Source organism: Paraphaeosphaeria sporulosa (genome assembly GCF_001642045.1).
Source record: "Paraphaeosphaeria sporulosa strain AP3s5-JAC2a unplaced genomic scaffold CC84scaffold_1, whole genome shotgun sequence".
Classification (NCBI taxonomy): Eukaryota; Fungi; Ascomycota; class Dothideomycetes; order Pleosporales; family Didymosphaeriaceae; genus Paraphaeosphaeria; species Paraphaeosphaeria sporulosa.
Window position 1 is genome coordinate 4,224,126 of NW_017253360.1, and position 13,608 is coordinate 4,237,733.

At 52.3% G+C, this 13,608-nt stretch overlaps 3 protein-coding genes across 3 annotated transcripts in view; 1 reads left to right on the plus strand and 2 right to left on the minus strand.

The window, feature by feature from the left end:
• Positions 1 to 2,622, minus strand: part of CC84DRAFT_1109376 (ankyrin) — a 3,833-nt gene extending 1,211 nt beyond the window's left edge. The window contains exons 1-3 of the mRNA XM_018175221.1: positions 1,953 to 2,622; positions 1,046 to 1,903; positions 9 to 993 (exon numbers count right to left, since the gene is read on the minus strand). Coding sequence (XP_018043083.1) covers positions 9 to 993; positions 1,046 to 1,903; positions 1,953 to 2,494 — 2,385 coding nt within the window. The 5' untranslated portion in view covers positions 2,495 to 2,622. The remainder of the gene's footprint in view (positions 1 to 8; positions 994 to 1,045; positions 1,904 to 1,952) is intronic.
• Positions 2,623 to 7,030: 4,408 nt separating this feature from the next.
• On the minus strand, positions 7,031 to 8,845 carry CC84DRAFT_1192801 (uncharacterized protein). The gene is made up of 3 exons (XM_018181259.1): positions 8,442 to 8,845; positions 8,149 to 8,363; positions 7,031 to 8,099 (listed from the first exon to the last, which is right to left on the minus strand). The coding sequence occupies exons 1-3, from the start codon at positions 8,682 to 8,684 to the stop codon at positions 7,145 to 7,147; spliced, it is 1,413 nt and encodes a 470-aa protein (XP_018043084.1). The 5' UTR covers positions 8,685 to 8,845; the 3' UTR covers positions 7,031 to 7,144.
• Positions 8,846 to 8,998: 153 nt separating this feature from the next.
• CC84DRAFT_1109382 (iron-sulfur cluster assembly associated protein-like protein Nar1) lies at positions 8,999 to 11,261 on the plus strand. The gene is made up of 2 exons (XM_018175222.1): positions 8,999 to 9,346; positions 9,403 to 11,261. The coding sequence occupies exons 1-2, from the start codon at positions 9,239 to 9,241 to the stop codon at positions 11,146 to 11,148; spliced, it is 1,854 nt and encodes a 617-aa protein (XP_018043085.1). The 5' UTR covers positions 8,999 to 9,238; the 3' UTR covers positions 11,149 to 11,261.
• Positions 11,262 to 13,608: the final 2,347 nt, after the last annotated feature.

A 13,608-nucleotide genomic window follows, 5' to 3' on the forward strand; every position in this document is an offset into this window, starting at 1 on the left:
GCGTTGACCTCGGCGCCCTTGTCGAGCAGCAGCTTCACAATCGCCTCGTGGCCTCCGTATGAAGCCGCCTGGAGCGCGTTGCCGTACCCTCCACCCTGCGCGTTGACGTTGGCGCCGTTATTGATCAGCCATCCCGCTGTCAGACAATGTCCGTTCGCTGCCGCGAGATAGAGTAAAGTGTGACCTCTGCTATCCTTCTTTGTTAAATCAGCTTCTCTCTCTTGTCCTTCAGGTAAGAGCAGAGCCTCCAGGATACATGATAATCCGAACCGCGCTGCAAGATGGGCTCCTGTGCTGGCCTTGGGATATTCCTGGCTATGACCGCTGTACGTATACGTTGGAACCAAGAGCACCTGCGTAGCGCTCGAAACTAAGCAGTTATTAAAAAGGAATGAACAGGCTAGCTTGCATGTATCGCTTTCCACCTTCGCAACATGCTCTCCCCAATGTTTAGCTGCATAGTCTAAGAACTTGCTTTCCTGAAGCCGCTTTTCAAAGTCTTTGTCCGAGGAGCAGCTGCCTGTCTTGAAAAGATCGAACGATAGATAGGTGAGGCATGTTGAGGCTATCTGCAGCGGAGCATTGGGATTCCACCTGTCTCTAACGCGCTCAAAATACTCTTGCGTAGTATAATGCACAAGACGAACGAGAGCGCTTTCCTGGTCAACAACAATAAGGCCGGCGCACACAGATAGCAAGTCCTCGATGTCTGGCATATTTTCTGGATCGAGCTCCGCTTCGTCTAGCTCCACCGCTAGGGCACAGCACAACTCTGTTGTGGTGAGCGGCCTCCTTGCGTACGTGATCCACAATAGTACTTTCTTAGCCCGCTCTCTATCTCCGTCTAATTGGCCGTCTATGCGTTGGATGGCGTCGTCGTATGCATCGTTGAGTGCAGCCGAGCCTTTTGAGAGTCGGTCTAACGTCAACTTGACTTCTTTCACTGTTCGCTTGTCTAGGAGCGAGTCCGTGTGCAGGCGGGCAAGAAGAAACCTAGAAACTGATAAGTTAAACGCCATTTTCTAAGTATAAATAGATCGCATACATGCCGTCTACCGCCTCCACAAGCTTGTCTTGTATCGTGATCTGCAGCGCAGGGTCACGCTGAATGCACCTTGGCAGTCGGTGCGTCTGGCCGGCTATATATCGCCTCACGTCCTCATCACTAGCTTGTATTTCTAGCTTCATCGCTGTTTGAAACTCAGCTTCAATCTCTGGTATGAACCGCGCAGTGCCCATAATGCGAACATCTTGTCCCACTTGTAAGTCTTTAAGTCTGGCCAGAAGCTGACTGCGAGTGCCGTCACTGTCTCGACACTCGTCCAGACCATCGATCACAACATAGACAGTAGAGTACTTTGGGACTACTTCTCGAAGGGCGCTAAAGATCTCCTCAATAGACGGCTTCGTGCCTTGATCGACATGCTGCTCGTACAGTCGAGCTACAGGCTCCACCATTGACGGTCGACCCTGCACCAGCTGCTTGACGATGGCTGCCAGCATGCTGGAGGCATCCTGCCCTTCTTGTGCTTTATAATTGCAATACACATACGCAACTCCGACTGAGCTGCTCTGTGTAGAGTTTAGGAGGTGTTCGATCGCGATCGCTGCCACCATCGTCTTGCCGGCGCCAGGAATGCCTGGGCAGAAGAGAGTTCCCTTCGGCTCACCGAGCCACGTTGTGAACTCGGGTGCGTTAAGAAACCACTGGCCCGTTCCCTTCTGTCTGCGACGTATAATGTCCGATTGTTGCGCGGGGTAGTTGGTAGGCGAGATCCATCCCACCATCTTGCTGTGCTTTGCATTAACTTGATCTTGCTGGATCTCATCTACTCGAGAATGTATTGCGGGCACGTGTGTTTGGAGGACGTTGGTATCGTATTTGATGGCTTTGGACAATTTACTTAGAAAGGTAAGCGATATGACTTGATGATGCTCCTGCGAAGCCTTACAAATGGTCCATCTGTAACGCGATCCCCACGAGCGCTTTTAAACGCTCGATTCGGACCAATATGCCAGCGATTTCTTCCTTCTTGAACTTCCATACTAGCGCTCTACCTGCCTGTTGTATTCGACCTCCACCTGTCATCTGAATCTGGAGTGTTTCCAGCGCTTGCTTAAACTGGTCGAGCGGTCCATTCTCGACTCCTAGGGCTCGGACAGCGGTGTACCACGGTGCATCGGCACTTCCCTCCTCAAGACGGAACCTCAGATTGAGAAGGAGACTGTATACGTTTGAGGCCTCAACTGCGCACTTTGCACGATCTTCCGAAGCATCTTTGACGTCGTTGAGATATCCAAGGACCTTGCCCGAGAGCTGGAGAACTGAGATGATGCTGGCCGCGACGCTGAGCGGATCCATACTCAGAAAAGATCGACGGACGATGCAGGTGCGTATGGGGCAGCTAATGGAGAAGCAGGCGGCATCATGTAGGTGGTAATATCGCAAGCGCCCAGGCTGAGGAGTTGCCGCTGCAAGGCTGAACAGCTGCATGCGATGCCCGCTGTGCTGCGCCGCATCTTATCGATACCGTATGGCCTATCAGGTCCAACCACGCAGCACCAGAGGCCTCTTCCATCTCGCATCAAAGGGCACAAAAACAACTTCTCTTGTTGGACAAGTTCTAACGTCCCGCACTGCGTAGCGAGACACACCATGTAGCGAGACACTTATTCTTCCGGATCTTCGCACTTCTCACTCGAAACCTGCACACATATATTATCGATGTACAGCGAATCTAGAGCTAGTATACCCTGAATACATCCACTTCCGACGTGCTAGATCTCAATGTTGTCTATGCTGTTGATCTTTTCCGTCCTCCTCGTCTTCGGGCGACCTACTACGGACCCCTGTCCATTTGCGACAATGCATTTATTACGAAAGATCGGTGGCACTAAAAGTGAGTCCTCACACTAAATTCTAAGATAGGATGCTCCAAAGGCTTGCTGGCCCTAGAACAAGTGCCTTCCGACAGTTTCTCCGTGGATCCTGCATAAGCAGGATAAGCTGTAACTTGTAGGAACTTCACTTTCTATAGGACCGAAACATAGTCTATCGAAAGCAGATCAGGCAAGTAATAATGCAGCATTGAATTTATCGCTATATGAATGCTCGGGTGGGAATGCGAAGGTCCGAAAGTGGGAGTGTCTCGCCACATGGTGCGTCTCGCTACGCAGTGCGGGACGTTACGTTGTGTCTTTCGTAAATTGCTCTAGCACGTGTGTTAACGACAGGTTGTCTGCTTGCATAGCTATAATCGCTGATTTCCCTCCTATCTATATAAAACACCCTGAAGCGTTTAGCTGTACTAGAGTTGCGTGATATCAATCAATGACCTCGCGTTCCCGATCACTCACAACGTGGATAATTGGTCACATGATAGCTATTTTTAGCAAGCTTGTTGCCAGGGGTCGTGCCAGCTGCCGTAACGACCGCAACCAGGGAGGCAGCGCTCGCTCTTAAATGTGATACATTACTAAAGTGAGTTAATTGTAATCGCAAGGTTCGCCCCCAGCCACAATTTCTACGACATTTGTGAGGAAGGCATCTGTGCAACGCCCTCGCACAAAACTTGCGACCTAGTTATCAGTACACAGCGCGATAATAACGGCCATTATAACAGATGAATTTTGCGGCGCATCTAGCGCGCCACAAGTATACGTGCCTCATCTTAATAGTTTTCGCGGAAGACGATGAGGTGTACAGTAGCGGTGGGGTGACAATGAGTACAGCAACATGACAGCAAGTGCAACATAATAATAGCGTCAGCAGTCACACCAGTATAAGGGAAGGCTCTTCTCTGTTGCAGCTATGACATCGAGCGGCTCCGTCTCATGAACGCTGTTCAATGACAAGCTTCAGCCCACCCAAGGCTGTCCCAAGCTCATCTGCGCTCCTTCCACATTGATTGATATCATGTTCTGGTCCCTCCGTCAATACATCCGCGCCACTAGGGCCCTCCACGATGTTGCAGCGTTAGGCGCTAGCGCTTCGTCTCCCTGCACCACTTTGTCCTTAGACACTGACAGACCTCCTTCTACCTCTAGCCGACGACCCTTACGCTTAGGACCTCGCCGCTCCTTCCTTGCGGCAGCTCCTTCCTTGGCAGCACGCTTTGTTCTCGCCTCTTCAAGATCCTCAAAGCTCATCACCTTCGCCTTTCCTAACACGACTGATCTAGTTGATCGACGAGCCTTGGCTTCGTTATTGATTTTAAAGAGAAATCGGTTATGGTCTTTTAGGAGGGTTCGCTCGGCGAACGATATTTAGGTAGTATTTGCGAGTTTCTGTATACGCCTCCTCGTCTCGCCAGGTATATTGCTGTCTTGCTTAATTATGTCGTGTAACGATGTGAGTGCTTCTGCTGTCACCGGCGTGACCGGCGTTATAGGCATTTGGAGCATGGCGTCCTGGGTACTAGTGCTCGTGATGGTATTTCCTGGAACGTCAATCTCACCTAGAGGTTTCGGGATATCTTTCAACACTCTGTCTGGATTAAAAGGGTACAGGCCGGTCGCAGCCCACCCAGATCTAATGTTCCTCTTCGTCAGCGCCCTGTCCCTAGCAGGACTGTATAGAGAAGTGAAGTGCTCTTTGCTAACTACATCTATGCCTCCACGATTAAGTCGTTCAACCTGATCACGGTATGCTGTCTTCAACGGTGCGAAGGGCCCAACATCGCAGGGCTATAACTTGTGGGATGTGTGAGAGGGCAAACGATATAAGATGATGTTGTTAGTGAGACAAAATTCCAAAATCTCTAGCGTTTCGTGGCTTCTAAATCCATCGCATATTAGTACGCGTGGCTTTCCGTTAGCTCGTGCTTTTGTCTGAGGATCGAACACACGAGTGAGCCACTCCAAGCTAATCTTAGAGTCATTGTATCCATTCTCAGAGTGCGCATAATGCCATCCTGGGGTTTTATAAGTGGTCTAATTGCTGTGATGGGTTGAAGAGGGCCAAATAATAAGCGGTAGTAGCGCCCTACCATCAGCACTTACGCACTCAACTATAGTAACCATCGTCCACTTCACACCTATACCTCTATAGTTCCGCCAATCGTCTTTACCTACTAGGACCTTAACTAAGCCAAGCATGCTTAGCATGACGCCCGTCTCATCCATGTTATAGACGTTTTCTAGCACGATATTGGGAGCTTCTAGTACCTGTCCGATCATATCGAACCACTTGACAATCTTGCCATACACGTTGTTCTCGTGACGTTTCCAGTCTATCAATTTAACCTTTCTCGACTATAGCTTAGGGTGCCGCTCCACGAAGGCTTGCGGCCAGTTCTTGCCTAGGGGCTTAATCAGTCGATTCGTTGTGGACCTTTGACGAGCTATACTAAAAGCTAGGAAGCGTATGAACTTAATTCGCACAGGTTGACCAAGGTTCGACATTAGTAGTAAGAACTGCACCAGAGCTTTCTCTTCCTATTAACTAAGGTACTGCTGGCTCTAAGCCTACTCCTCCCGCGAGCGCCGTCCGTTACGTCAATGGACGAGCGTAGAGATAGGGACATTGCTGTGTTCTAATTAAGCAGCAAATGTGTTAGGTACACCTGCAGGTAGAACTTGCGCCAGCGCTTGGCTGGCTGGGTCCATATTGGCGGAAATTGTGGGAGGAGGGTTAGCTCAAGCAAGAGGCCAACGACAGCCTCACCCTCGCCTTGCTTACCTTGATTTCTAAGAATAGCCCGCACGTGCAGTGCACGTGAGGAGAAGCTTTAAGATGTATGAGCCACAGCACCCGCGCTTTTGGCATAGCGTGGGTGTACAATGTAGGCCGCTTAGTGTAAAGAACGCGCTTTCTTAGTAAGCGAGAATTCATGCTTGAATGCGAGAGCCTACATGCCTCTACGGATAAACCCAGAGTAGACGTTGTAGGATACTACACATATTCACGATTTAGTGGTGCTTTCTTGACACACCAATATGTATCCTCAGGCTTCCGATATAGTGTAGTCGTGGATTTTGATAGAAGTACGGGGGTGCGTTGTCGTCGCAGCTACCAGCACTGCAGACAGATTAACTGAAAGTTTAACCAAGACTGCTATAATTTTTCTATCTGACCATGGCGGTGGATTGCGCTACAGCTGAAGCATATTCAAAGACAATTTCGAACCCCATCAGATAGCGGGTTGCAAAGTGGTGTTACTTAAAGATTTGCATGGTTCTGCGCGGTGGGATATTCCAACCGTAGGGAGGGAGGTTACTGTACCTCACTTAATGTTCCACACGGTGGGTTTTCCTGATCCACGGGAGAGACGTTAGCTTGTCTATCCCCATCGCATTTCCAAAGCTCCTTCCCATACAAGCAGCAACGTCAAGACACTCCTGCCTCTCAGCCCCAACCAACCTCAACACCAACAGTCTTCCTCAAGCGCCAGCACCGCCAGCAACCCAATGAAAAACCCAACTCAACGTTTGCGACAGCCTCAAGTGGTGCAGATAGAAGCGTCACTGTGGCCCCCGACTATGCGCAAGCGCAGTGAGTCGGGAGCCCAAAGCCAAAAATAAGGATAACCATAGAGGATACCTCCGTAGAGGCATTCTAGCGGTTAAACTAGAAAGAACAGATACTACACTTGATCTAAGCCATATGGCAAAGAGAGCTGGGGAGCAGGAAAGAGGGCGAGGGGAGCGCGGTTTTTATACATGGAAAAGGGCATGCACGGGCACGCGCTAGTGGCGTCACGTGAGGGGTGCTGCCTGGGGGTAAGGAACGGGTGAAGGCGGCGTGGAAGCGTGTGGAAGTGTTCTAAGAAGCGTGATTGGATGGACGAGGTGAAAGCCGCACGTGAGAGGCGGTTGCCTGGTGAAAGATGGATTTGGGTGAGAGATACCGATGCTTGGGCGCGTCAGGGCGGACACTGATTCGTTGTGAAGGGAAGGATCAGCTGGGCGGATTGGAAACGTGACTGTCGGTGCCTAGCTATGCTATAGATGATGGCTAAGGGTTGTTGGATGATGTTTGAGGTTGCCCTCACCTCAGTCAAGCAACGTGTCATTGACCGTTAGGCCCCGAGGGAAGCACTCATAGAGCAAAACCATCAGCAAAGGTGAGCTACACGGTGCTCCTGTAACACCTACTATCCCGCGTACGCCTAGAAAACAACCACCTGGCTCTCACGCGTGTCCCTCACCTCACAGCATGCGCGCCCTTGTCCGGCCACTGATCTACCAAGTCCTTCTCCTTCCGCCCCATGATGATCCTCTCCAGATTCATCCTCACACTGTAGCGCAGATACTTCGTCTCGAACTTCGTTGCATACCCGCCGCCCAAGCCGCCGATATCGCTCTCCCCGTCCATCGGGTGGTGGTGCGCAAAGATCGGCGGCTGGCTCGCCAAACAGATCCTCTCTCGTCTATCTTTCTTGATCTCTTCCTTCGAAGAGGGTGAAGGTGGCGCATAAGACGCTCCCATATCCGGATCCTCGCCTGCGCACCACCGCCCGAGCTCAGAGTCGAAAATGCCGTTCCAGCCTTTGACGCCGAATTGATGAAGCAGACGCCGAGCGCCGCGCTGGCTAACAGCATAGGCGACGGTGCAGAGTTCGCCGCCGGTGGATCGGTGATAGATGCGTGTATGCGGGGGATAGGCGTCGGCGAGGGGATCGAGACTACCCTGAAAGGGATGGGCTTTCAGGTGGCGCGGCGCGGGAACCGTTTCATCGTTTGGGTTGGTGAGGATCACATTGGCGGTCGTGACGTCCGTTTTCTTGTGGAGTGGGGAGTAACGAGGGAAGCCTGCGCCGCAGTGACCAATCCATAAGACATCCCATTGCGAGGGGTCGCCGTATGGGCTGCTCGAGTGGTGCTGAGGGTGATGCGATTTGCGGTACAACGAGGCGAGGCGAAGGGATGGCAGCTGGGGCATGGTGTGGTTGTCACTCAGAATGCGGAAGGTGGTTTCTTCTGTCTCGACATTCTCCACGTTCTCGATGTTGTATCGTGGGGATGATGATAGAACTTCCTTGTTTCCCGAGAGGAACCGTGACGCGAGTGCGAAGCGTTGCAGATTCTGTCTGATCCGAACGTCCCAGTCTACATCGTCTTCAAAGATCAGAGCGGTGGTGAGATTCTGCTCGACGACCCTTTGCACAGGTCAGCTGAGTAGGCCAGACTTGGGACGTGGCGAAGTACCTCTGAAGTGCGTTCATGTGAGTTCTCCAACTTCCTCGAATGCCTGGAAGGAGCTTGATGTTTTCTTGAGGAGGCGGATATGCGCTCTGTTTGATACTATCGCCGGTGACGCCATCCACAAATTCAAGTTGCATGTTGGAGGATGCCGCAGAGAGCGTCATTGCATCACGTCGATCCGTTCTGAATGGAAGGTTGAGCACAAGGATCTTTTGGAACTTGATGAGATGTTAGTAATGGGACAATGATATGTGTCATGTGGGAGCTGAACGTGCTACCACAAGTCATTGACCTACTCCAAGCGTGGCATTCATAACATCCGTCACCGAACCATCTCTTACGAAGTCCCACGAATCCCTCGGTATCACAATCTCATGCCCGCCAAAGTTCAGCCATGTGTATAAGACTAAAAAGCATAAAAGTGTCGTGAGAAGCCTCGGACGAGACAGATACCACGGGCTCCTCCTTCTCTTCGGGTAGAAGGCTGCACTATCTTTCGCGCCCTTCATCCCAAAGGTATCGATGGAGATGCGCCGCATGATGCTCTTGCGCGAGTGAGCAGCCGCATCAGGTCTCGGTCGAGCGAGTGTCTGGTGACGGAAGATGGAGGTGAGGCCATGGTGTTCCCAAGCACCCCAGAATATTGGCTAAATGGAGCCGCAAGTTGATGCTCAATGCTGCACGCGATATATTGCAGATTAATTACCCCGGATGCTGCCTGAGGCCAACATGTCGGAGCGAGGTCCGGCGAGCACGCACTTGTAGCAGCACGTGCTCGGGTGGCGGCGGCATCGGAAATGCAGGCTCAGCGATTGGTCATCTTTCGGCGCTGATGAAGGGCTTATCGATAGCACAGCGGAGATGGACCGGAGGCGCTGGCAGAGGAAAAAGAAGATTGATGCGCTGCTTCTCCGCTGCTTGCATACCACTGCTGCGACTGTCTGTCTCTGTCCTTACCCATATCCCCACTCCCACACAGTCTCTCGCGCGTACTGCGGTGCCGTAGCGCTCTCGTCGACGTGTTTGCGCCGGTCGCAACTTCTTCCTCGACTCACGCGTTCCCCGCCACTGCAACGTCCGACGGCAGCCCACCATGAGCGCCATTCTCTCCGCAGACGACCTGAACGACTTCATATCGCCGGGCGTCGCATGCATAAAACCCATAGAAACCCTGCCTGCGGCAAAACCTGAGGACGACGCTGTACGACTCTCGTTCGCGTGCGCATGCCGTCATCGGCCCATACTGACAAATGGTAGCATGCATACGAAGTCACCACCGAAGACAAGGTCGCAGCCTCGCAACCGCCGCCGCCGGCCACCCTATCGCTTACCGACTGCCTGGCATGTTCGGGATGCGTGACCAGCGCCGAGGCCATGCTGGTGTCGCTCCAGTCGCATAACGAAGTCCTTGCCACGCTTGATACCTACCGGTCGTTACGCGCGCCGTGGGAAGCACAAAATGGCACAACCAGTGGGACAATAGATGGCCTGGATGGCCATCATCATGAGGGCAAGCTGTTCGTAGCCAGCGTATCCCCGCAGACTCGCGCAAGTCTGGCCGCCGTATTCTCTGTGACAGAGGTCGAAGTTGGGAATATGATTGCACAACTTCTCAGCGGTCCGTCTGGGCTGCAAGCTGGTGGACACAACGGCAGCGACTTCACATGGGTCATCGATACCAACGTCGTGCGGGAAGCCTGTCTTGTCGCGGCCGCCGACGAGGTTGCCATGGCCCTTTCGTCAAGGGCATCGGATGCGCCGTCAGAGCCTGGCTCCGAAGGAGCGATAGATACCACCCCGAAGAAGCCCATACTCACATCGGCGTGCCCCGGCTGGATATGCTACGCCGAAAAGACACATCCCTACGTCCTCCCACACCTCTCGCGCATGAAGTCTCCGCAGGCTTTGACCGGGACGCTGCTCAAGTCGGTGCTGAGCCAGCGATACAACGTTCCGCCCTCTCAAATATGGCATCTCGCTGTTATGCCGTGCTTCGACAAGAAGCTCGAGGCCAGCAGGAGCGAATTGACCTCCTCCGTGTGGCTTCCTGGCCATGACTCTTCGCAGGACCCCGTACGAGACACCGACTGCGTCATCACAGCCCGCGAATTGCTACACCTAGCTGCCGCCCGCAATATCAATTTCGCAAGCCTCCCCCGGACACCTTTAGCCCCGTCACAGCGGACACCCTTCCCTGACCCGAAACTCGATGCCTTCCTCTTCCCATCTTCGCACAGAAAGAACCAGAACCCAGATGCCGGGCCCTCGGGCGGCTATCTCCACCACATACTGCATACATATCAAGCGCAGAACCCCGGCTCGGAGATTGTTGTGAAACAGGGGAGAAATACAGACGTAATCGACTACACGCTCGTGCGTGGATCGGATACCATCGTCAAGATGGCCCGGTACTACGGCTTCCGCAACATACAAAATCTCGTGCGGAGACTGAAACCCGCGAAGATCAGCAAAATGCCAGGCGCAAGAGTTGGCGGAAGCCGGAGACCGAACGGTGCGGCAGTAGAAACAGTAAAAGACTACGCATACGTCGAGGTCATGGCGTGTCCTGGGGGATGCACAAACGGCGGTGGCCAGGTCAAGGTCAGCGAGGTGGAAGAAGTGCGCGCCTACGAGGGCGTTCAGGCTGTCAACGGAGACGTGGTTTCTTCCAGACCGGGCCCCAAGGAGCAAAAAGAGTGGCAAGGGCGGGTAGACGAAGCCTACTTCTCTAGCTCTGAAGAGGAAGCAGATCTCGACGGCGATCAGGAGATGCAGGACGTCGATACCGTGCGGGCAAACGGTCTTAAGGACGGAGATGTTGTCAACGGCATCTCGAAGAAATACATCCAAGGTATCCTAAGCCACTGGTCCACCATTACTGGCGTCGATACACAAAACTTGGTTTACACGTCATACCGGAAAGTGGAAAGCGACGTTGGGAAGAAGGTGAACGACGTAGAGAGGGTCGCCGGTCTCGCGAGTAGCATCGGCGGCGGGTGGTAAGCCATTTCACAACGAATATGGTTACCGAGAAGATGTAGAAGAGCGTTGCATACGAATTGAGCATTTTCGGGCGTCTAGCTAGAGATAGAATAGAGAGCGGCCAATGAGATACGAACTTGTACTTCGATCAACAGCTTCGCACGATGAGCGGCAATGAAAAATGCATGTGCCAAATGAGCTTTTCTGGGATCTTTCCTTCGAAATGATGATCTGGGAAGCGCTTTGGAGGACGTCACAGGGAGAAAACCGCCAAATTACATGGTATGCATCAACTCGTGTATGCCAGCCTTGGAGCAACCGACGACTCTCATCATAGCACCTTCTAATTGGTCGTCTGTACCCATTCATGGACAATCTACGGACTCTCATTGGTTTTTCATATCCGCCACCGTTGGACGAATCAGCCGGCGTACGATGAAAAGGGTTTTAGCTTCAATGACAATGCTGCCACACAGAATGGTCCGCTATCATCGTTTCAGCAATAATTATTTCGGTGATCGATTCGGATACTGACGTCTAGCTTCGCCTGTTGGCGACGCAGAATCCGAACTTTGTAGCCTTTCTGGTACACACCAATTTCACGCCGTATAAAGCCCTACCGATACGGTCGATCATATCGAATGTGTAAGATTCTTGATAGAAACGAGCAGACCTCTGGACGAGTCTCTCGCCATCCAGACCGATACACTAGGTCCTACAGATCTAATGCTCCTGGTCGATGGCTACTTATCTCTTGGGATTGAGCTCTATGTGAACACCTCAAGTCTGCAAGACGAAGATGCGAATGGTGAAAGCGCCATCACTCACGCTAGCCCCAGATAAAACTATTCACGATAAAGATTGAAGGCTCTTATGAGCCCATTCTCCCGCCTCAAATAGAGAGTCACGTTCCTGTGCCCACCTCGGAGGATAGTGAGCCAGGCAGAGTGCATGGTCCACGTGTCCAACTAGTGTTCACTTTGAGACTCGCCGTCTCAGGCTGTGAGAACTGGAAGCAGGCACAATTGACGAGCGTACCAACTCCCTTGTAATCAATTTATCGAGCAAGAGCTTCTACACATGAAGCTTAGTGCGTATGGACACTGCCACCCTTAAGAACTCGAGCAGGTCGCAACATGCCCCTACTTTTCCGCAAATATGGGCTTTTCTGGATTTAGCCCGACGAGACGACATCTACATAAGGCGAGACGACGCACAAAAGCTGGCATGTGCGCTTTCTGAGATGAACCGACACCCAGATGGCTATCTTATGCGAGGTCTTACACGCCCACCGTTGGCGCTGCAAATGTTGCGCCGTACCTTTACGAAGGGGGTACATGTCTTTCGTCGGACGTTTGAAAATGTACGTCACTTTGGCCTCAGCGTGGACGAATGCGCAAATCAGCCAAACCTGTCTTGAAAAGCGCTGCTAGCAATTTCAGAACTTTATCTGAGCTGGAGGCTGTACTAAAAAGCATGCGACACGACATCGTCGTTCGTGAGCATACGTATACTAATCATAAGATTGGCTTCCGCGAACTTGTAGACTCAGTCTATCAATGTGCACGTCAAATACAGTACTCTTCAAACAGTCGAACCGCATTTCCGGCACATTCACAACACACGTGGCGTTTGGGGTTATACAAAGCTTGCAGGTCAACATGGAAGCTTTACCACCGGAAGTAAGAACATCTGATACTGTCGCAAGCAAAGGTACTGTCAAAGTAGGATACAAAATCATATTCATCGCAGCTTTGAGAGCCTGTGTAAGGAGTCTCTTTTTTTTTCTGTGCACGGATGCAGCTGACGTAGATTACGGTTTCGACAGGCACGCAGAAAGAATCTTTCATGTCACATAACGCAATTTTCCATCCATCCCTGGGAGTCGTACGTACGGAGGACAGCACACGTGCAGTGAAGATTAACTCAGTACTCATCTCGATCTTCTTGTCCCTTGGACGCCTTGGAAAACATAGGAAGCCATTCGCTTCTATATCTGGAAGTCCTGTAGATGACATGACGGTGAATACTATATGCCAGTGCGCCTCCGCACGCGCGTGTATGCTTGTAGCTGGAATGTCCGACGAGGGCCCGAATCCAGAAACGCGATAACGGGCTCAAAGAAATTCAACCTCTCCTCAAAGCCGACGAAGTCTGAATTCTTTCATGGAGTCTGCACGACTGCCGAGATCCAGAACAAGCGCCAGATCACATGCCCCGGCGCCAACGTACAACCCCACAGCCCAGACCCTGCGCAAACGTGGTACACTAAGCACGCACGCAGCCGCCACACACACGCAGCGGGCCGCTCCCTCGCATCCAGCGCGCGCCTGGCAGACGCAAAACGCCGGTACCCTTGCGCCTAGAGCACCGCACATCGCACGTACATACCGCAGCGACCCCGCGGGTGCGTGGGCGCACAACCGTGACGACGCACATCGGATCCGCGGTGCGACCGTGTGCGAGGCGCGCACCCGTGCG

Bases quoted from the DNA above. Each gene is read 5' to 3' on its own strand.
- CC84DRAFT_1192801 (XM_018181259.1), bottom strand. From the start codon at position 8,684: ATGCGGCGCATCTCCATCGATACCTTTGGGATGAAGGGCGCGAAAGAT. The intron at 8,364-8,441 runs GTAGGTCAATGA...CATCTCATCAAG, and splicing joins TTATGAATGCCACGCTTGGA to TTCCAAAAGATCCTTGTGCT. The intron at 8,100-8,148 runs GTACTTCGCCAC...ACCTGTGCAAAG, and splicing joins CACATGAACGCACTTCAGAG to GGTCGTCGAGCAGAATCTCA.
- CC84DRAFT_1109382 (XM_018175222.1), top strand. From the start codon at position 9,239: ATGAGCGCCATTCTCTCCGCAGACGACCTGAACGACTTCATATCGCCG. The intron at 9,347-9,402 runs GTACGACTCTCG...GACAAATGGTAG, and splicing joins CAAAACCTGAGGACGACGCT to CATGCATACGAAGTCACCAC.